At 46.6% G+C, this 22,606-nt stretch overlaps 1 protein-coding gene across 1 annotated transcript in view; it reads left to right on the forward strand.

Moving 5' to 3' along the window:
* Nucleotides 1–5,006, forward strand: part of LOC139229028 (arrestin domain-containing protein 5-like) — a 30,022-nt gene extending 25,016 nt beyond the window's left edge. Inside the window, exon 4 of the mRNA XM_070860691.1 lies at nt 4,487–5,006. Within this exon, the coding sequence (XP_070716792.1) occupies nt 4,487–5,006 (520 nt within the window). The remainder of the gene's footprint in view (nt 1–4,486) is intronic.
* The last annotated feature ends 17,600 nt before the right edge of the window (nt 5,007–22,606 follow it).

Genomic DNA, 22,606 nt, shown 5'->3' on the forward strand with positions numbered 1-22,606 from the left:
GTCAACTGTTAGTAGCAGATCAGACAAGACACGCCTGACCTGCAGTTTTGCCTCCAATCTACTGAAGGCATTTGCTCTTACTGGGTTATAATTGCAATGGGTGGGTTTGGGGATACTTGTATCTTGGCTGAATGACTATTCTTTACATGTGAACCTAGACAGTGAACGTTGGCAGGATATTGAACCATCACAGCTGAGCCCCATCCTGTCCACAGGCAATAACTACATCTAGTGAGAGTCACTAGACGGTGATTATCCGCGGAAGGAGCTGCGCGGCGGCATACCAATCCAGGGAGCAGCACGTGCTGGAGCAGGAGAGCAACAGCAATGAAGAGGGACGTTGCCAAGATCCAGGTCGGTGATTGGAGCGTGGACAGGTACTGCAGGAGCGGCGAAGTTGGGGCGAAGGAATGGCGAGAGTTTGTGGAGGGATGTGGAGAAATAAATCTTGAAGGGTGGAAGATGCCTGTGCGTGGATTTTTCTAATGTGTGGTGGCCGTTGCACACCAACCACCACACGGACTTGACAGAGCTGGGTCTTGGTCCAGTGGCAAGGGTTAACCAAGACGACTGGAGATCAGCTCTGCTGCACGGACCTAATGCGTACACATTGCATAAACAGTGCCCCGCCCTGGAAGAGGCATTGCCCTCAAATAGTCGATCGACCGCTTGTCAGTGACCCCGACACCTTCGTTCGGCAGGAACAGAGAGACAGACTATTATCTGAATGGTGACAGATTAGGAAAAGGGGAGGTGCAACGAGACCTGGGTGTCATGGTACATCAGTCATTGAAGGTTGGCATGCAGGTACAGAAGGCGGTTAAGAAAGCAAATGGCATGTTGGCCTTCATAGCGAGGGGATTTGAGTACAGGGGCAGGGAAATGTTACTACAGTTGTACAGGGCATTGGTGAGGCCACACCTGGAGTATTGTGTACAGTTTTGGTCTCCTAACTTGAGGAAGGACATTCTTGCTAATGAGGGAGTGCAGCGAAGGTTCACCAGACTGATTCCCGGGATGGCGGGACTGACATATCAAGAAGGACTGGATCAACTGGGCTTGTATTCACTGGAGTTCAGAAGAATGAGAGGGGATCTCATAGAAACGTTTAAAATTCTGATGGGTTTAGACAGGTTAGATGCAGGAAGAATGTTCCCAATGTTGGGGAAGTCCAGAATCAGGGGTCACAGTCTAAGGATAAGGGGTAAGCCATTTAGAACTGAGATGAGGAGAAACTTCTTCACCCAGAGAGTGGTGAACCTGTGGAATTCTCTACCACAAGAAGTTGTTGAGGCCAATTCACTAAATATATTCAAAAATGAGTTAGATGTAGTCCTTACTACTAGGGGGATCAAGGGGTATGGTGAGAAAGCAGGAATGGGGTACTGAAGTTGCATGTTCAGCCATGAACTCATTGAATGGTGGTGCAGGCTCGAAGGGTCGAATGGCCTACTCCTGCACCTATTTTCTATGTTTCTATGTTTCTATATTGCAGTGTGGGCTGGCCCGTGCTGCCCCTGTGCCCTCGGCTCTTCTGGGCTCTGAACTCCTTTGAAGGCCCCGACCTGCTGATGGTCCTTGCACCTCGATACAATAGAGATACAACAAGCAGGACTGACCAAGGACTTGTGGCCAAGACAAATGATACAAGAATTGATCCGTCTCTTTGCAGCCAATCCACTTTGCTTCCTGTTGTAACGCCAAACGCAAATACAGGAAAGCTGCAGCAAAAAGAAAGACTTTTCACGACTGCCAGACATCCCAAAGCGCTTTACAGCCAACAAAGTATTTTTGAAGTGTAGTCACTGTTGTAATGTAGAAAATGGGGCAGCCAATTTGGCCTCGGCAAGGTCCCACAAACAACAATGTGACCAAATTAAAAGACCAGATAATCTGTTTTTAGTGTTGTTGGTAGAGGGATAAATATTGGCCAGGACACTGGGGAGAACTCCGCTGCTCTTCTTCAAAATAGTGCCATGGGATTGTTTCCGTCCACTTGAGAGAGCAAACGGGGCCTCAGTTAAACAGCACCTCCAACAGTGCAGCACTCCCTCAGTACCGCACTGAAGAGTCAGCCGAGAATTTGTGCTCAATTCTCTGGAATAGGACTTGAATCCCACAACCTTCTGATTCAGAATGCTGCCACTGAGCCAAGACTGACCATTCAACATCTGTAAAGAGAAATGACAGTCTGATGCAGAAGTGCAAACTTGAAACATCTTAAACCTACATAGTTACAATAGGCCCAAGTTTCCGGTTCTGGCGAAAACGGCGCACCTCCGAGACTTACGTGACCTGCCTGGGCTCGAAGGTGTGCCGGAATCTTCTTCAGCAATTGTCCGGTCCTCCTGGAGCATGGCATGGCGCAGCGTCGTCTCCCTGGGCGGAGCAAGCCGATCGCAGCCTGCAGGGGGGCGGGGCTAGGCATCAGCCTTCTTGTCAGTGCCGGCAGCGTTGCGCAGGCTGTTGGAGCACGCGCGCCTGCGCAATGGCTCAGCAGCGCGTTATCCCCCCAGGCTGTGTTTGAATGGTGTGGGTACCGGGGAGGGATGGAGGAGCGTGGGAGGGGGACACTGGGGAGAGGATCGGTGGGGGAGGAGCGTGGCAAGGGATGGAGGGGGAGCGTGGGTTGGGGGGGCACTCAAAATGATCAAAGGGCCGGAGGAGAGACCAGGGATGCCTCCTTCCAGCCTCCCCACACCCTCCCCACACACCCCCCTCCCCACACACACCCACCCCCACACACACCCCCACACACCCCCACCCCTACACACCCCCCCCCACACCCACACACCCCCACCCACACCCGCCCCCACATCCACACACCCCCCACACACACACACACACCCACCCCCCCCACACACACACACACACACCTCCACCCCTCCCCACACACACACACACCCCCACACACCCACACACACACCTCCACACACACACACACCCACATCCCCCTACACCCACACACCCCCCTCACACACACGCCCCCCCTCACACACACGCCCCCACACACCCCCACACACACACACACACACCCACACACACACACACCCACACCCCCCCCCCACACACACACACACACACACACCCACACACACACACCCCCCCACACCCCCCCACACACACACACACCCACACACACACACCCTCCCCACACCCACCGCCCCCCACACCCACACCCCACACCCCCCCCCCCACACCCCCCCCCACACCCACCCCCCCCACACTCACACACACCCACACACACCCCCCCCAAGCACACCCCCGCCCACACACACACACACACCCCCCCACACACACACACACCCCACACACACCCCCCCACACACACCCTCCCACACCCCACCCCACCCCCGCCCCACACACGCACACACACACACACAACCACCCCCACACACACACACCCACACACCCCCCCACACACACACACCCACACACCCCCCCTACACACACACACACACCCCACAGCCACACACCCCCCCACACACACACACACCCCCCAAGCACACATACACCCCCCCACACCACCACCCCACACACACACCCTTCCACACCCCACCCCACACACACAGCCCCTCCCACACCCTACCCCACACCCCCTCCCCCACACACACACCCTCCCACACCCCACCCCACACACCCCCCCCCTCCCCACACACACATACACAACACACTGCCCCCCCCCCACACCCGGACCTCTCACTGTCAGATACAGAGAGAGAGACACTGACAGAGATACCTTCCCCTCACATAAAGGGAGGACTTCTATTTTTTATTGATTGATTGCTTATTACTTTGGTCTTGGTGCTTTAGGTGCAGGGTTCCTTCTATTTTTTATGAATTAATTGCTTATTACTTTTTGTGCTTTGTTTAGTGCTTCGTGCTTAAATGTAATTTGCTTCTTTAATGTTGTTGTGAAGGTGTTTATGGAAAATCCTCTAACTTCCCTTCCCCCCCCTCCCTGTTGTGATGTTGATGTGTCCTTTGTGTTTAATGTTTCCCACCCGCCATCTCTGGCTGTGCCTGCACTAAACTTAACTCCAGGTAAGGTTTTTCAGAACTTACAAAAGTGGACACTTACTCCATCTTAAGTTAGTTTGTAGTAAGTTTTCACTGCCGAAACTTGCAAAACAGGCCTGAGTGGCTGGACACACCCCATTTTGAAAAAAAAATACCTTACCTAAAGCCAACCTAAACTAACTCACTAGAACTGGAGCAAACTAATATCCGAGAATTGCAATTTCTAACATACTTCAAACTAGACTAGTTGCTCCAAAAAACTTGGAGCAACTCCACCCGAAACTTGGGCCCATAGAGTCTATAGCACAGAAACAGGTAACTAAGCCTAAGTGGTCTATGTTGCACACGAACCTCCTCCCAGACTTCTTCCTCTAACCCCTTCTAATTGTCACAGCCTTTTGCTGCGTTTCTCCAGCATTTTCTGTTTCCATTTTCTGTTTGAAGCTTTACCTTTTTAATATTGCAGCAGTGTCAGTGATGCCATTTGTACCCTTTGTCTCCAGTTCCCTCTGATTTTAGCAGCCGAGAAAGACATCTCGTACTGGTGCTGGAACTTCCCAGGGATTGCCGTGAGCGTAACAGTGGACAAGAGTGGGTTCGTGCCCGGCGAAGACATCATCATCACGTCCGAGATCAACAACCGCACGAGCAGGAATCTCCGGCTGATCTCTTACTCCGTTGGCACGGAGATCAAGTACAAGGCGTTTGTCCAGGAGGCCTTCTGCGACCATTACCGGGAGTTCATCGAGAAGCTCGAGCTGAAGAAGGTGCAGGCGGTGATCGAGGCCCCGCCCCGGCAGGTCACGAAAATCCTCGGATCTTTGCAGCTGCCTAAACCCATGTTCATCAGCGACATGTCGAGGTGCAAGATCATATCGATGTCATATGAGCTGCAAGTGACAATTCCCATCCCAGGGCATCGAGTTATGGTGACAGCGTCAGCCCCCATTAAGATCGGAACAACCCCAATCCACTTTCCTCTATAGAGCTCGCAGTTGCATGGTTTGAATAGCTGGCTTGCATTTACTTCATATGGGAACCCAGGACCAGATATATTATATTGAACGTTAGCTAGGTACAAACACTACTAAATCCAAACAGTAACAAATATGTCTTTAATTGTTTTTAAAAAAATAAATGTTTTATTTAAGTTTTCAGCATGTTATCTGATGGATGTGGGTGTCATACATCATCATCATCATAGGCAGTCCCTCGGAATCGAGGAAGACTTGCTTCCACTCTAAAAATGAGTCCTTAGGTGGCTGAACAGTCCAATACGAGAGCCACAGTCCCTGTCACAGGTGGGACAGATAGTCGTTGAGGGAAGGGTGGGTGGGACAGGTTTGCTACAGACTCTTTCCGCTGCCTGCGCTTGATTTCTGCATGCTCTCGGCGATGAGACTTGAGTGTCATTCAAACATATGAAAATAACGGGCAGGAAAAGATCAGCTGGTTCACCAAGCCTGCCCCATACTTATGATGGCTGGAGCATCATGGCTAGATACTTTCTATCCCTACAACCACCCACCCATTCTCCCTCGCAGCCATGTAATCTCCTGGGAGGGACATAAAACTAGAGAAAACCCCAGGGTCAATTGGAGGGAGGGGGAAACCTCTGAATAATTCCTCTCCGACCTCCTCAAGCAATCAAAACGAGTCCAGGAGATCACATGGGCCAAGGTTTAACTGTAAAGCCACTTACCTTCTACACGATGCGATCCCTGGCCCAGCCAAGAACCAGGGACAGTTCCCTCTTGAAGACATGCACAGAGTCAGCACCCACAGCAACAGCCAGCAACACTGACAAGATGTCAACAAGTTGCACGCTATATCAAGGATATAAACTGTCCACATTCCCCACATAGCAAGGAAAAAAACGAGAATTCTGGAATTCGGAAATAAAATGCAGGAAATGCTTGTGTGAAAGGTCAACGATTGAATCGTGACCCTTCATCGCCACTGGCCAGTCTTTGAGTTGGCTGACCGCGGGGTGGTAATTGGGGAGCTATAATTGGTCAGGAGTAGTGCTGGCATCACAGGAGTTTCCGTGCAAACGTTCGCTTTGGGGTCTCTGCTATATTTTAGTAGATAATGATACTAAATACTGCTGACTTAATCTGGTGAATGGCACGTTTGCGGTTTATAATATATATATGTAATGTATTTACTTCAAGTGTTCTTTGCTTAAGAATTATTAGCAACACATTGCTATTAAGAACTAGTTGGTTTATTAGCAAAGGTTTAACAATCACACTACACATTACCAGTTCATCCACCAGGCTCACAACCACCTGTCTCAATGTGGATCCCCCGAACCCAACTGGCTGGGGTTTTATTGAGTCTTGTGAACATCACGTGGCTGACTAAGCCACTCACAACTTAATCGCTCTACAACTATTTTAAAAATAACATTAATACAAGTAGCCCCTTATTAAAGGGGCACTAAAACTGACAAAATAAACAAATGTAACTTTTTGAAACTACGATCAAATTAAAATTTGGTTGCCAGGAGTAATGATGCAGTCTAGTCCCTCCGGTGCCCACCTCCCGTGGAAGGCCGCGAGTGTACTGGTGGACACCGCGTGTTCCATCTCCAGGGGCACCTTGGCGTGAATGTAGCTCAACAGCTTTACAAACCTGTGAGCATACATTACAATATATATATAAATAGTTGACAAGGTGATCAGGGTGAATGGATCAGCTCGGGCCCCTGTGCAATTGATGGGTTTGCACAGTCTTAATGCCATCCCTTTATGCCCCTGGGTTAGGGAGGAGAAAAATCAGCCAGTTATCTTATTCCCGATTGCTGCCCAGTGACCCCTGTGAGGGTGTCAGGTAAGGGCAAGGTGAGGCTTGGCTGTGACCCGTTGCCTAGTCAAATAGCCTGCTGACCCTCAGAGGTTGAATTCTTGTGGGGGGGGTTCTCCAGACTGTTTGCCGTAACTTTGGCAGATGACCCACTGCAAGCCCGGAGAAGTGGCGTAAAGGGAAATTCTACTCCCTCCCTCACTGCCTCGTCTCACACATGCTGATCAGGTACTTGAGGATGAACATTGCCTAGGGAATGGCACCCTATCCCGAGGGAACTCCATTGTGGGAGATGGGGGAAACGGTAAGAAGGAATTAAATACTAAAACAAAAGGAATTGACTCGTTGTAATGAAGGGTCACAGCAGAAATGTTAACCCATCTCCCTCTTTCAGATGCTGATCTACCTGCTGTGCATTTCCAGCATTTTCTCTTTTTATTTCCTGATGTTCTGTTCACAAGTATAGTTATAGCAATAGCACAGACTGAAGGGCCGTGTGGATTCTCCTTCTTGGTGTGTTAAAGAATCTGTTTATTAATCTCCAAGTCAAGGAAATGAAGAGCGGAAGAACCAGAGATTGAGATATTTTTTGGCATTTTTTTCTTTTTCCTTGAGATGTGAGCGACACCAGCAAGGAACTATTTATTGCCCATCCCTAGTTGCCTTGAGTGCATTAAGCGTCGACCACATTGTGTGGTACTGAATCCACATGTAGGCCAGCCCGGGTAGGGGTGGCAGGTTTCTGACCTCACGGACATTGGTGAACAATTTGGGTTTTTCATAATAATCCAGCAGCTTGTAATGAGTTAATATTATACATTGCAAGTAACAGTTACTTTGAGAGGAAGTTATTCCTAATTCCAGAAGGGAGTGAGTCCAAAGAGGCACTTATTATGGGGATAGTGCAGGAATGTGGAGTTGAGGTAGAAGATCAGCCATGATCTTATTGAATGGCGGAGCAGGCTTGAAGGACCAGCTCCTATTTCTTATGTTCACTGAGAAACCTAGATGAAAGAAAGACTTGGATTTATATAGCACCTTTCACAACCACTGGACGTCTCAAAGCACTTTACAGCCAATGAAGAATTTATTTGAACTGTTGTAATGTAGGAAACGCAGCAGCCAATTTGCACACAAGCAAGCTCCCACAACAGCAATGTGATAATGACCAGATAATCTGTTTTTGTTTTGTTGATTAAGGGATAAATATTGAACAGGACATTGGGGATAATTCCCCTGCTCTTTTTCGAAATAGTGACATGGGACCTTTTACATCCACCTGAGAGAGCAGACGGAGCCTCACTTTAACGTCCCATCGAAAGACGGCATCTCTGACAGTGCAGCGCTCCCTCAGCACTGCACTGGAATGTCAGCCTAGATTTTTGTGCTCAAGTCTCTGAAGTGGGACTTGAACCCACAACTTTCTGACTCAGAGGCAAGGGTGCTACCCACTGAGCCACAGCTGACACGTGAAGGCTCTTGGTCTATAGTGCTGGACACCACCACGGTTGGAAAAAGGGGAGAAGATGAGAATGTGAAGTAGTCATTAGGTAACTCCTGTAGATTGGAGCAGGAAGTGAAAACTGAAAGAGGAAAGAAGTTCCATACTTTCGAGGTTGTGAGAATGAATAAGTGAGAACAGAAAGTTACAGTGAATCTTGATTTATCTCCCTCAGACGAAACATCGCAAATGTGCAGAGCTGCAAGTTATTTACCTGCTAATCCTTTCTAATTCACCTCTGATCAAATGATTTAGTACCAATTTGTAAGATTATCTTACAGAGCTCATTTAAAAGAAATATACCAGTGTTTGTGAACTCTTAATTACAAAGCACATTGGAAAAATAGTTGAAATATAGCATATGTTCTAAATAATCTTCATATGTTAAAATGACAACGTGGATTGTATGGTTTATTAAAGTGACAATATCCTTTTACAGACCTATAAAAGTTTGTTAAAGCTGACAAATTCTCACCATAGCACCATGACTTACTCCAAGTGATAATGTGATGTAGGACCATTTAAATATTTTAATGGCAGACCTGGTGACAATGTGTTGTGGGTTTAAATCTTCTTGCCATTAAAGATCAAAACAACGGAGGCATGTAAATGAGGGGTGGTTTGTTGCCAAGGAGACAGAATTTATCAAGGTTATGTAACGTACTTAGCTGCACAGAGAAAGTATACCTGAAACATGACATAAGAACATAAGAAATAGGAGCAGGAGTAGGCAATACGGCCCCTCAAGCCTGCTTCGCCATTTTATACGATCATGGTTGATCTGATCATGGACTCAGCTCACTTCCCTGCCCGCTCCCCATAACCCCTTATCCCCTTATCAATTAAGAAACTTTTTATCTTTGTCTTAAATCCATTCAATGTTCCAGCTTCCACAGCTCTCTGAGGCAGCGAATTCCACAGATTTACAACCCTCTGAGAGAAGAAATTTCTCCTCATCTCAGTTTTAAATGGGCGGCCCCTTATTCTAAGCTTGTGCCCCCTAATTCTAGTCTCCCCCATCAGTGGAAACATCCTCTCTGCATTCACCTTGTCAAGCCCCCTCATAATCTTATACGTTTCTATACGATCACCTCTCATTCTTCTGAATTCCAATGAGTAGAGGTCCAACTTACTCAACCTTTCCTCATAAGTCAACCCCCTCATCTCCAGAATCAACCTACTGAACCTTCTCTGAACTGCCTCCACAGCAAGTACATCCTTTCATAAATATGGAAACCAAAACTGCACGCGAGATTCCAGGTGTGGCCTCACCAATACCCTGTATAACTGTAGCAAGACTTTCTTGCTTTTATACTCCATCCCCTTAGCAATAAAGGCCAAGATTCCACTGGCCTTCCTGATCACTTGCTGTCCCTGCATACTATCCTTTGTGCTTCATGCACAAGTACCCCCAGGTCCCGCTGTACTGCAGCACTTTGCAATTTTTCTCCATTTAAATCATAACTTGCTCTTTGATTTTTTTTCTGCCAAAGTGCATAACCTCACACTTTCCAACATTATACTCCATCTGCCAAATGACCTTCAGACATGCAGGACAGGAGTGCACAGGAGCATTTATGAATGTCAAATTTATGACAAACATAAAGGAAGTTTTGATTTTAATACTGAGGGTATTCAACAGCTAGAAGGGGTTACCAGGCAGGGTGTTTGGGACCAGGGCATTGGATTCACTTAAGAAACAACTAGATGCTGCAATGGGGAGATGATAGTGCTGGCGTTCTGGAGGTCCTTCTTCAACTGAAATTATCTCATGATGTTGTGATATGATCATATATCAAGGGCCTGACTTTGGTGCTTACCGATGGTCCACCGAGTTTCCAGTGGTATGATGGCGGTCGTTTTTCACCGTCGGCAGACCGCCGAGATGTAAGGCCTCAACTTTGGTCGTCTTCTTTTCGGCGGTCTACGGTATTGTGCGAGCGTTGTGCAGCGGGGGGTCTGCCAATGTTGTGCGAACATTGCGCTGCAGACAGTCTCGCAGAGTGGAGTCAAGACGGTGAAAGGCTTTCCTCGATCGACGGTATAGAGGCACACTGCGCATGCACAAATTTTTCAAACAACTAAATGTACTCCAAAAAGCCTTCTTTGTTTTCAACTGACTATTTAAAGCCACTTATTCCAACTTCAGTGTTCTCCTCCAACTGGTGCTGCTTCTCTCCGGTGTTCCCCATTTTTCAGAAGTTCTTCCCATTGTTAAATAAACAAAATAACCTCCAGAAATCCTTCCTTCCCTCCTAAAAGTGCTCTGCTCCAATGCTGTTGCTACTCCCGATTTCCAAATGAAGCACCACTTGCTCCCGCCCACTTTTCTTAGCATAAAAGCCCGTTTTCCAGAACAGTATGCTTCAGGGTGGTATGTAGGCAGTGATTGACCAAAGTGCAGTTTTCGGCAGTATGTTGGGTCTTCAGTGTTGGCGGTATGTCAGTCACCAAAGTCGCGCCGGGCAGTCTGTCAGTGGTATGCAGCTGTTTTTCCACAAAACTTCAATTGTCGGCGGTATGCGGGCGGTACGTCCACCAAAGTCGGGCCCCAAGTCTTTTAAAGTCTTGCAGTTATATAGCGTTTTTCCAATGAAGCACTTTTGAACTGTAGTCACTGTTGTAATGGAGAAAGCGCCGGCAGCTAATTTGCACACAGCAAGGTCCCACAATAAGTAATGACCAGATGATCTGTTTTAGGATGTTGGTTGAGGGATAAATATTGGCCAGGACACCAGGAGAACTCCCCTGCTCTTCTTTGAATAGTGCCATGGGATCTTTTATGTCCACCTGAGAGGGCAAGCGAGGCCTTGGTTTAAGATCTCATCTGAAAGACAGCACCTCCAGCAGTGCAGCGCTCCCTCAGTACTGCTCTGAAAAGTGAGCCTATATGCACTCAAGTCTCTGGAATGGGACTTGAACCCATGATCTTCTGACCCAGAGGTGAGAGTGCTACCATTGAGCCATGGCGGACACTGTTTGCTCTTGTTCTGTATACTAACCTGACAAAATGTCTTTCAAGGCACCACACCACTGCCCCATTAAAGATGTTTCTGGATGATCCTGGGATGACATTGCCATGAGCAGCAGTTTGGAGGCCCAAATCTCCATAATACACAATGATGGAAATGGATCTGTATCCAGTCCTCATTGCAGTGAGTCCCTAATACAGTGTGTCACTGTGGAAGGTGGCAGGCATACGCTGCGCTGTTCCATACAGGGGGATCGAGGGATAATTGAAGACAGGACACCCTTGCTCACCTCCTTGACTGCCCTCTCGACCAAACCTGCTTTGTGGCTTCACAAGAGTGAAGTGTGGGGTGGGGGGTGAGGCGGGGGGCGACAGATAAGGAAAGAAAATAGGAAACAACTCACAAAAGGCAAATAAAAATAGTTGGAAGAATTTGAGCTAAACAGAAAGTACCAATGAAAGTTTTGAGGCTATTAATTGAGGCAACACTTTATTTTCTCCCCGGATTCCAATCCGATATTACAATTGGGATGCAGAATGCAAGACCTAATTTATTTTTGTTTTTCACTTTGTTCGGGGCAGACTTCCTCCTTTTCAAGATATTTATCTCCTCTTCCTCTTTCTTGAGGAGATTGTTGTCTCCAGGGATGCGTTGCTCAAACAGAAACTTGTGACCTTTTCTGCCGTGCTCCCCTTTTAACCTGATGCTGCCGTTCCAGACAAACTGCAGCGAAAGAGCAGACCCACACACCCCATTGCAATCCCGCTCCAGTTTTACATTGAAGTGCAGTGTTGGCAGCAGCTCTAGAAACCTACAAAAATGTGGGTCTTCGTAACTGTCCAGCGATTTGTACATGGTCCACGTCTGCACCCCCTAGATGGACAAGGGCAGCAGGCACATGAGAAGACCATAATCTCCAAGTTCCCCTTCAAGGCACACACCATTCTGACTTGGACATAAATCGCCATTGCTTCATCAAAGCTAGGTCAAAATACTGAAATTTCCTACCTAACAGCACTGTGGAAGTACCTTCACCACATGGACTACAGCGGTTCAAGATGAAGGCCCACCATTCTCAAGGCCACCGCTCAGCACAGTCCATGGACAGGAGTGAGGGCAACAAGTGACTCAGTCTGCCATTGCTGCTCCCGCAATGGATGTCAAGAAGTGTATGAGAGTGGCTGAGCTCAGATTCCCCTCTCTGGGAGAAAGTGCCTGCCTCCACAATCTAACCAAACATTTTCTAATGTTATATTTTCCTCCCTTTGTGCCAGTGGTAAGAGTTATACAAGAAGAGTCTGGAGTGACTCCGTGGAAAATTCCCTTCCCTGTGGTGAAGCAATTTGTCTCCAATCGTTAAATGCCCCTGTTTCTCTGTTTCCCCCCTTCCCCCCACCCACCCCATGTCACAGCTAAGGTGAGTTTGTTAGTGGTTTCCCCTTAACTTCCTCCTATTCCCCATTCCTCTCCTGAAGGTGCAGACTCCTGCTGGGGTACAGCTCCATGGGTTCCAGAAGTTCACCAGTACTTAGCTTGTGACATTTTCATATGTGAGCCTAGATAATAAGTGTCAGCAGGCTAAAAGACCAAGGGAGACAGAGTAGTCAAGATAGTTCCATTCTCATTCAATATTCACACATAGTTTTCATTTTCCAATCCTCTCTGGCTACAGGTGTGATGCCGGAGGACTGGAGAATTGGAGAACTGCTAACATTATACCATTATTTAAAAAGGGAGAAGAGGATAGACCAAGTAATTACCGGTCAGTCAGCCTAACCTCGGTGGTGGGCAAATTATTGGAAAAAATTCTGAGGGGCAGGACAAATCTTCATTTAGAAAGGCACGGATTAATCAGGACAGTCAGCATGGATTTGTTAAGGAAAGGTCGGGCTAGACTTTCCACGAGGTGGCCAAGGCCCCAAAAAATGTGCCTTGTTCCAGCGATGTGGGACATCTCAGCCTTGCTGATCGCTGGTACAAGGCCCATTTTTTTTTGCAATTTTCCACTCGGCCTTAGCCCGGTGATGTCGAATGGGTGATGTGATTTTTTGGCGATCTCATGATCGCCCACCGAAAACGGAAGTAAAAAAAAAGCTGCCCTAGCAACGCTATTCTGTGCATGTGTGGGATATTTTTTTTCGGCTGTCTTTCCCCCGTTTTGGGAGGTCAGGGATCATCACACATGCTCAGAATGCACAGGGATGGTCAGAGAGAAAGTGGAGATAGAGAGAGGAGGAAGACAGAGTTGCAGAGGAGAGAGAATTGTTGATTTTAGAAGTTATTTGGAGTTATAAAAGCTATATAAATTTAACTACATTGTAAAAAATAGATTACTACTGTAATTTAATATAGTTAAATTTAATACAGTAAAATGGAGGGTGACTCAGAAAAGAAAAGGATAAAACCCTTCAATGATGAGGCGAACGAGGCCCTCGTCAGGTGGGACGACTTGACACAGGGTGTCTACAGAAAAGTATGGTGGGACATTGCAGACATGATAACGTCTGCATCCCACGAGGCGAGGACACCTGACCAGTGCCGGAAACGCTGGAATAACCTGTTGGCAGCAGCAAGAGTAAGTTGCATGTTATATTTCAAATGTTATATCTAATATTCTAATGATGCATGCACATTTTGATTAGAACATTGAATTTCCTGCATTGAATTTAAGTTTGTCATTCTTAAATGTTAATTACCAAGTCCATGAACTTATGCCATGCCATGCTCTCTTCTCATTTGCAGAAGAAGATATCTATCAACCGGGCAGAGCAGAGGAGTACGGGGGATGGCTCTGCTCAACTACAACCATTGTCAGAAATTGAGGAGCTTGCCGTCGCGCTGGTGGGACATGACAGCCATTCGGCCATCACCCGTGGTCTGGCCGAACCCAGCCTTGAGTCTCGTGAGTAATGTGAACTGTGTCATGTATCAAACAGTATTAAAAACATTTTTAAAATCTTAAATAAGTTACACATGTAATGTCCTGTAATTATAATGCAATATGCAATATACTTGTGATGTACTCTTAATATACTAATGATGTCATGGCAGGCCATGCATGCATGCATGTATGCAGCCCTGGTGCAGCCCTTGTGCGTAAGAAGCAGGGGATGTAGCCGCTACAGCTTTATAGGGTAGTGAAAAGTATTGATATGCAATGTCTCCTGGTAACAATCACCATTACGTTCTAATAAGTTCATTAAAAATGTCATTCGTGTTTTTAAGGTCATCCTGAGAAGCTAGTGGCACTGCAGCCGTCCACTGCACCTTCAACAACCACCTCGGGGGAAGAAGAGGAGGAACATTCAATGGAGAGGAAGAAAACTTTCCTCACCTCCAGGAGGAGGACAAAGAGCAGGAGGAAGATGAAGATGCATTATATCCAGAGCTGCTGGAATTGTTGTGGGGGCGGATGAACCTGCAGTCATCCCTATTGAGAGTGAGGGGGACTGGGACCAAGCGGTGTGCAGCTGGTGACACTGTTGATGGGGGAGAGGGAAGGCTTCTGTTCCCACGAGCGGGCCCACTGATATAGAGGGTCGACGCTCGCCCCAGCCCAGGTAGCAATTCTCGAAGTTAGCAGACAGAGACGGATGGCAAAGTATAACGATCTTTATTACGAACGTCCGGGAACAATCCTCATCACAGCCGCCTGTGAGTGGAGATGCTCTCTGAGCAGCACAATCATACAACTTTTATACATTTCAAAACCCCTCTGTTCCCGGACAAGACCTCCCCAGATTTCTAATTGAACTACCTTATCAGTGCTACTTCTCTAATTGGACTACCTTATTAGTGCTACTTTGGATTGACAGGCCAAGACCCTCGTGACCACTTTAGGCCGTGACTAGAATGACTTCATTAGGTCAGAATTTGTTGATTCTCCTTGGTGCCCGTGAGTCTGCCTCGAGCCTCTTCGCAAGGTCTTATCAATGTCTGTTTAGGTTCTCACATCGTATCCTGTCGGAATATTATTGAATTGATAACTTCTGGAGCCTTGGTACAAGGCCGAAGAGAGGCCTTTTACCTCCTTATGGGCCAGTGCAGGAACCAGCACTTTAACCCTTGTCCCGCTGGTACCCCTAATGCCAAATTTTTCTCTTACAATTCCCCCCTTTTGGCCCTTGGCTATACGCCAAGCTGGCCATATTTCCCGATAACTATCTCCCTGTAGGCGAGTTCCAGATAGGTTCGTTCACCTGGGTGGCCATCTCCCAAGCTTCGGGACCTCCTGAAACCTTCCCACAGAGTTATATAAGGTAAGTCCTTCCTGTAGGACTGCTTAAATTTTCATCCTTATGGCCTTAATCATAGTGCGTGCCCTGACTTATCGTTTGGCCTGTTTAATTCGTGCACATGTTAATCCCATCATGACCATCAGAACCAGGCCCTGTATTACTACAAGTACATGCGATATAATTCTTATGGGTGGATCTGAATATTAAGTCCAATGTCCCACAGCTTTGAGTACCAGGGCTTTGATCAGCCAGCATTGCGTTAGTGTCTCTCTGTAAGTTGTCTATTTCTTCCATCAGCCGGACATACTGTCGTCTTTGATTCTGGATTCCTTGCACCAAACGTAATTGTTCCTCATTTAGTTCCGGTATCTGTTTGCCTTGCGGTTCCCATACCGCCTCTTCGTACCCCTCTCGGAGGGTATCCGTGATTGTTCCGTGGATGATTTCCGTTGTCTCGGGATGTATGTGGTATCCATTTACGTCTATTTTTCCCATGGGCCTGAAACAGAAGTTAGGGTTGGTGATGACACAGGGGATGACTCCTCCCCTGGTCTTAATCATCAGGTTGGCTGCTCCTGTGCTCACGCACCAAATCTCCATTCCCTTGTGGAGCAGCGATTGTTTCGGAATCGTGTTTGAGAGGAGTGATACTCAGCATGCATCCGTTTGTTTGGTGGAATCTGCAATCATCATTGGTCATTCGTGGCGTACCTCGACATAAAACCACTTGGTTAATTTTATAGCAATCAGTTATGTCAATGCCTTTTGTACTATTTTAATTTTAATCACCGTCTGGCAGGCTGATGGTAACGCCACCGAGTTTGGTTTCTTACTTCACCGATATTATCGATCTGGTATAAGGGGTCTCCCTTTGTTACTGTGGTATAAACAACATAAATCCGATCATATTCACCCGCCCAGTAATACATCTGAATTTTGGCACCCATGTATGACTATTCCTTCGTACCTCGCATGTGCTATTCATTTTTTTATCTAGAGTCCAATTGTTAAGTATGCTGTTCGGAATCCAATCTGGTATAGACTTATAGTTTCATTCCCACAGAAGCTAGGAAAAATGATATCCATTAGGTTTAGGTTAAATAGTCGCTGACGCACCCCAAATTATATCCTTTCTTTAGATTCTTTTATTACTAGCCCCCCTTTGGCTCCAATCTTTATGGACGGGCTTATGGGGGGACTTGTGTGGTTGTGCTGGGAAGAGTTGTTGTCCCCAGGGTGGTTGTTGGGGCAGTGGCAGGGCTTCCCAGGGTCCCTTTGGGCGTGTTTGGTGTCCCAGCCAGACCTTTATTGTCATCTTTCCTCCACACTCCGTCCGCCCCCCTTTTTAGGTTGTATTCCTTCTTGTTCGCGCTGCGCATGATCAATACCGGCTTCTCCGTGTTGTTACTGTGTCACGCTTTGGGACATACACCTTATATTCCAGAGACCTCCCTTGGTCTTCATTTTATCCCATTGGCCAGTTTTCCTGAACATCCTGGGGTCCCACCCCACTTTTTGCTCCGTTCTGTTCCCACCCCTCTGTTTGTTGCGGGGTGGATTTGGCGGCTTGTTTTGCAGCTTCGTCCGTCCAGGCATGAGCTTCTAGAACTGAAATTCCATCCAGTTGGATTTCTGCGCCCTTCCCCTTTTGGTCCTATGAACTTGCTCCTGTCCTCGGAATCTACTGGCGCCCATGGCATCGGCAGCCTGCTGCATTACAACCTTACTTAATACACTATACATAGCCATGCGTTAAATTAAGTTCTGTCCTTGTTCCAGTCCTTGGCTGCTGGGATGCATATTTCAGCAGTTAAATTAAACAAAGCTAGTTCATGTAGTTGTGTCTTTCCTGCGTGTGCTATATCTCTCGTAGTCCATCTGTGTTATCCAATGCCTGCGTGGGCCTTGAGGTTCCCAGTATCCTGAGTCTCCAGAGTCGAAGCAGCCGCTGTGGTCCCATCTCGGTGAGTGTTTTATCTGCAAATTTTAAACAGATCCTGGTCGTCACCAGGTGTTAGGTTCTGGTCTACTCATCTTTTATCCATGCAGGTTGAGGTCACTCTGTGAAATCTGAGGTAAAGGTTAGGTTTGTGGACTACACTTACCCACCGTGGGGTACATTGGCTCTATTGCCGTAGGTGATGGTGCTATGGCTGCGCACTGCACTATCCGTCTGGCTCCGTTTTAAAAAAAATCTCTTCCAGCTTATTTATCTTATCTTTTAACTCTTGAATTTGTTTTTGAGTATCTTTCTTTTATTTGTATCAGGGGAGTATTATTACATAGGCTAGTTCTGTTTTATTTTTATTCTGACTATCCCACCATTTCCTCTATCTGTCAGGTGAGTCTTTTTTTATTCTATTTAGAAATCCAAATTAATAATGTCCAGTATAAAATAAAAGGGTTAACTCCTTTACAGGTTTGTAAGAAAGCCTGATGTCATTACGTGACATCGCGTAATCATCCGAAAAATTATTTTTTAAGTCTTTGTGCCTTCAAAACTTGCTTAGAAATTAGGAATCCGTTAAAACAGCAGAAATCATTAGTAAAGCCATCATAATAAAAGTCTTCTCATTAGGAAAGACGGCATTTTAGATTAAACTCCAATTTTCACACACGCTATATACATTCCGACATTTCGTTTTATTTTACAGTCCCGTTCACTGGGTAAGTCTTGTGTTTTATTTCTCTCTCAGCACAAAATCTAAACATCTGTGCCAGTTCCATTTTCTATGAGAATTTAAAAATTCAGTAAGATTCTCTAATTCCCAGTTTTTACTTTCTGTGCTGAGTTCGCATAGCTTAGATCTTTTCTCCTCGTTATTTTCAAAACCCTCCTGCTTGTTTAGACTGTTCGGGACTTTTTTTGATAAACAACGTCTATTTTTGAAATCTTTCAAACTGCAGTGAAACTTTCTCGTAATTTAAAATCATTATCAATGGAGAGTGTCTTTTACCTCTTCAAATTCTTTTTTTTCCCAATTATACCAATATCTTTTTCACAGCCGATATCAACTAGTATTTAATAAGTTATGTCTTTTTCCATCGCAAACACGCCTTTTTTTTCCCAACACCTAATTAGTGCGTTACGTCTTTTTTTTCAGATCACCTTTCTTCAAATTAGGTTTTGTATTTTACACGGAGGGCTCGTGACTCCGTAAATTTGTTAATTTAAAATCATCAGACAATCGAAGACACTTTTTCTTTCAAATTCGTTCAATACTTTCAAAGTGGCGTCTTTATCTTTTTCTTTTCTCCATAACTAGAACGGAGTCTAGCACGTAGGCTTTGAGGGCTGCTTTTCGTTATCTCAAATTCTAGTTTCAAGGTTGTTACAATATTTTTTCTAAACTGCTAAAGCTTGCTGTTTTAACATTTTTCAAAAGTCCCTTTTACACCTTCACAGATAGTTCACCACCAGCTTTTTTATGGCATTACGTAGTTACGCAAGTTACAATTAATGATTGGTTTTATTCGCCTTTTTAATAGCCGTGTTACCCATCTTCTTCGGGGCTATGAGGGTCTTGGGTACTCCCTTAAATTCGTGTTAGGTATGCAGGACGCTATATATATGTCTTCCCTTGGCGCCGTACACTCGTACCACTGTCACGCTTTGGGTCAATATATCCCGTCACTGCCGGGACATTGTCTCTATTCCCTCTCTCTCATCCCTGCACCGTGCGCTCGTACCGCTTCAGGTCAATAGACCTTCCCCTATATCTTCTCTTGCGTCGTACGCTCGCACTGCCGTGCTACCTCCATGCGCGCAATTTAGGATGCACCTTTTGACCCCCTTTCACCCCTAGATCGGCCTTGTCCTTCATCTCCGTCCCTCTGGGACTCACTACAGATGGTTCTTTTGTACGGATGTCCTTCCCTTGCGGTTTACAATGCCACAGCTCTAACTTGAAGGTGGTAAATTAAAACATACTCACCCCAACAGCTGGGTCATTGTTCTGTTTGGGAAGTCTGTACCCTGCTCGCATCATCAAATGTTAGGGGGAAATGGGAAGGCTTCTTTTCCCACGAGCGGGCCCACTGATATAGAGGGTCGATGCTCGCCCCAGCCCAGGTAGCAATTCTCGAAGTTAGCAGACAGAGACGGATGGCAAAGTATAACGATCTTTATTACGAACGTCCGGGAACAACCCTCATCACAGCTGCCTGTGAGTGGAGATGCTCTCCGAACAGCACAATCATACAACTTTTATACATTTCAAAACCCCTCTGTTCCCGGACAAGACCTCCCCAGATTTCTAATTGAACTACCTTATCAGTGCTACTTCTCTAATTGGACTACCTTATTAGTGCTACTTTGGATTGACAGGCCAAGACCCTCGTGGCCACCTTAGGCCGTAATGACTTCATTAGGTCAGAATTTGTTGATTCTCCTTGGTGCCCGTGAGTCTGCCTCGAGCCTCTTCGCAAGGTCTTATCAATGTCTGTTTAGGTTCTCACATCGTATCCTGTCGGAATATTATTGAATTGATAACTTCTGGAGCCTTGGTACAAGGCCGAAGAGAGGCCTTTTACCTCCTTATGGGCCAGTGCAGGAACCAGCACTTTAACCCTTGTCCCGCTGGTACCCCAAACGCCAAATTTTTTTCTTACAACACCAAGGCGCAACATTTTGCACATGCCGACCCTACGGAGGTCGGGTCAGCGAGGTGAGCAATCGCCCACCTTGGACAGGCAGACGGAGTGCTTAATCTCCCTGTGCAGGGAGAGAGCCGCGATAGGTCGCGACCTTATCCAGGGATTCGATGGGTTCTCCACGAACTGGAGCCAGTTCAACACGAACTTCTCCAACTGGTCTTCCGTGCAAATGGAGTTAGCACAGCAGACCTTGGAGGCAATTTAGGAGCAGATCGCCGCAACCAATGTCCTTCGGCATCCATTGCTGGCTGGACACGGCGCTGCACCTCAAGGTGTCGTGTCAGCTCAGAGTGTGACCCCTAGCACTCAAGCGAGTACAGAGGACACAGTTCCTCCTGACTCGGAAGTGGAGCCTCAGGCTTTGGCTTCTACTCCGTCACCTCCACCACGACAGGAAGTCTTGCCGTCACCCGCTGCACACCAGCTTTGTCTCGGTCTGCGGATACCAAAACGGGCGGGTGGTTGTTAAAACAAGGGGCGGGAAAGAACCTGGAGGGAAACATGGGCGCAGGTAGGGAGGGGGGCTTTGTTTTTCAAATTATTTGTTAATGTTTTTACAAGTTTGTTCATTTGTTCATTGTTGTTTGGGGTTGGGTTAGGGGAGGGGGGGAAGGGTGCTGTTAAAAAAAATGATCAAATTCGTTGTGTTAAATAAAATGTTTTATTGAGTTGAACAATTGTTGTGCTTTCTCTCCTTTTAAAGTTAAGCATAACATTTTAACAATTATTCTGCGTTAGTTGAGCATTGTATTATTGTTACAAAAGTTTACTTTAGTTAAGCATTAATGTAAATGCCAGGCCACCGCAGGCAAGGCAGAAAAGTAACTCTACGCAAATGCAAATTTTGCTTAACTATAAATGTAAATATGACTATCCAAAATGAAAGGTCATGAAACGTGTTCGTAAATGAGCTGCTAACGCAACAGCTTAGCAGCCGCGTAACTGCCGCTGGGTACTGGTCTTCGGTGGGGGTTGGTACCGGGGCTAGGTCGGCAGGCTGATTGCCCTCCCCTAGGTCCTCACCAGCCTCTTCTTCCGCCTCTTGCTTCTCACCTGCTGGCTCTTCCGTCTCCCCTCCTTCTGGAGGTGGACTTGCAGCCCGATCTGGCATTACTTGTCCTCTCCGTATAGCTAGGTTATGCAGCATGCAACACACCACAACAAACTCAGCGACCTGGTCAGGATGGTACTGTAGGTTGCCACCAGAATGGTCCAAGCATTTGAAGCGCTGCTTTAGGACTCCAATTGTCTTTTTGACAATGTTTCGTGTTGCTATGCGGCTTTCATTGTAATGCTTCTCTGCTTCAGTGTCGGGATTACGCAGAGGGGTCATCAACCAACTGGAAAGGCCATATCCCTTATCCCCCAGCATCTAACTGTGACCTTCTGGTTGATTGACAAACAGGTCAGGGATAGCACTCTCACGTAGGATGTGTTCATCATGGATGCTTCCAGGAAATGTAACATTTACTGTCATGATTATTTGCTTGTGGTCGACAACATGCTGCACATTTAGGGAGTGGAATCCCTTTCTGTTACGAAACACCTCCGCGTTCTTTAAGGAGGCTTTCAGGGCAATGTGTGTGCAGTCTATTGCTCCCTGCACCTTAGGGAAGTTTGCTATTCTCGAGAAACCCAAAGCACTCCCCGTCTGTGCCTCACTGGTCACGTCCATCCTGCGAGCGTAAAGGGCTTGAGTCACTTGTCGAATGCAGCAGTGTGTGGCGTGCTGAGAGATACCACAGATGACGCTAGCTGAAGCCTGAAAAGATCCCGAAGCATAGAAGGCTAGGGCTACAGTAACCTTCACCTCAATGGACAGTGTAGTTCTGATGGTGCTGGAAGGCTGAAGATCCCCCTTGATGAGCTGGCAGATCTCATCGATGACCTCCTTCCAGAAGCGTAGCCTCCTTAGACACGCGTTTTCTGTCAAGTTGAGGTAAGATTGCGTTTCTTTGTACCTTCGTTGGCTGTACGCTCGACTCCTCTGTCTCCTCTGTCTCTGTCTCTGCATTTCTCTGCCTCCTTTTCGATTGATCCTTTCAGAAACCAGCTTGTGAGCAGTTACGAGTAATGGCGCAGAAAGCATAGGCCCCATCACTATCAATCATTATTTTCAATTGTTATAAATGAACTTAAGAACGTGAATCTATTAAACTACTCTATGTATTCCATAAAAAATGCCTAATCCTCATGGCAAATTAAGAATATTTAAAAATCTGAGCAGATCTATCTATGCAGAACACATAAATCACTCACAACCATCCAACATGTCTTTTTGGCTGTCTCCCTCCTTCCTCCGATCTTCACAATGGCGCCCACAGTGCCCATTCCCTTCTGTAAGGCCCGGGAAAAGCAACTATTTCTCAGTGATGTTTTCGGCCTTACATCAGACCGGCCTTGTGCCGAAA

The sequence above is a fragment of the Pristiophorus japonicus genome, chromosome 18, assembly GCF_044704955.1.
Source record: "Pristiophorus japonicus isolate sPriJap1 chromosome 18, sPriJap1.hap1, whole genome shotgun sequence".
NCBI lineage: Eukaryota > Metazoa > Chordata > Chondrichthyes > Pristiophoridae > Pristiophorus > Pristiophorus japonicus.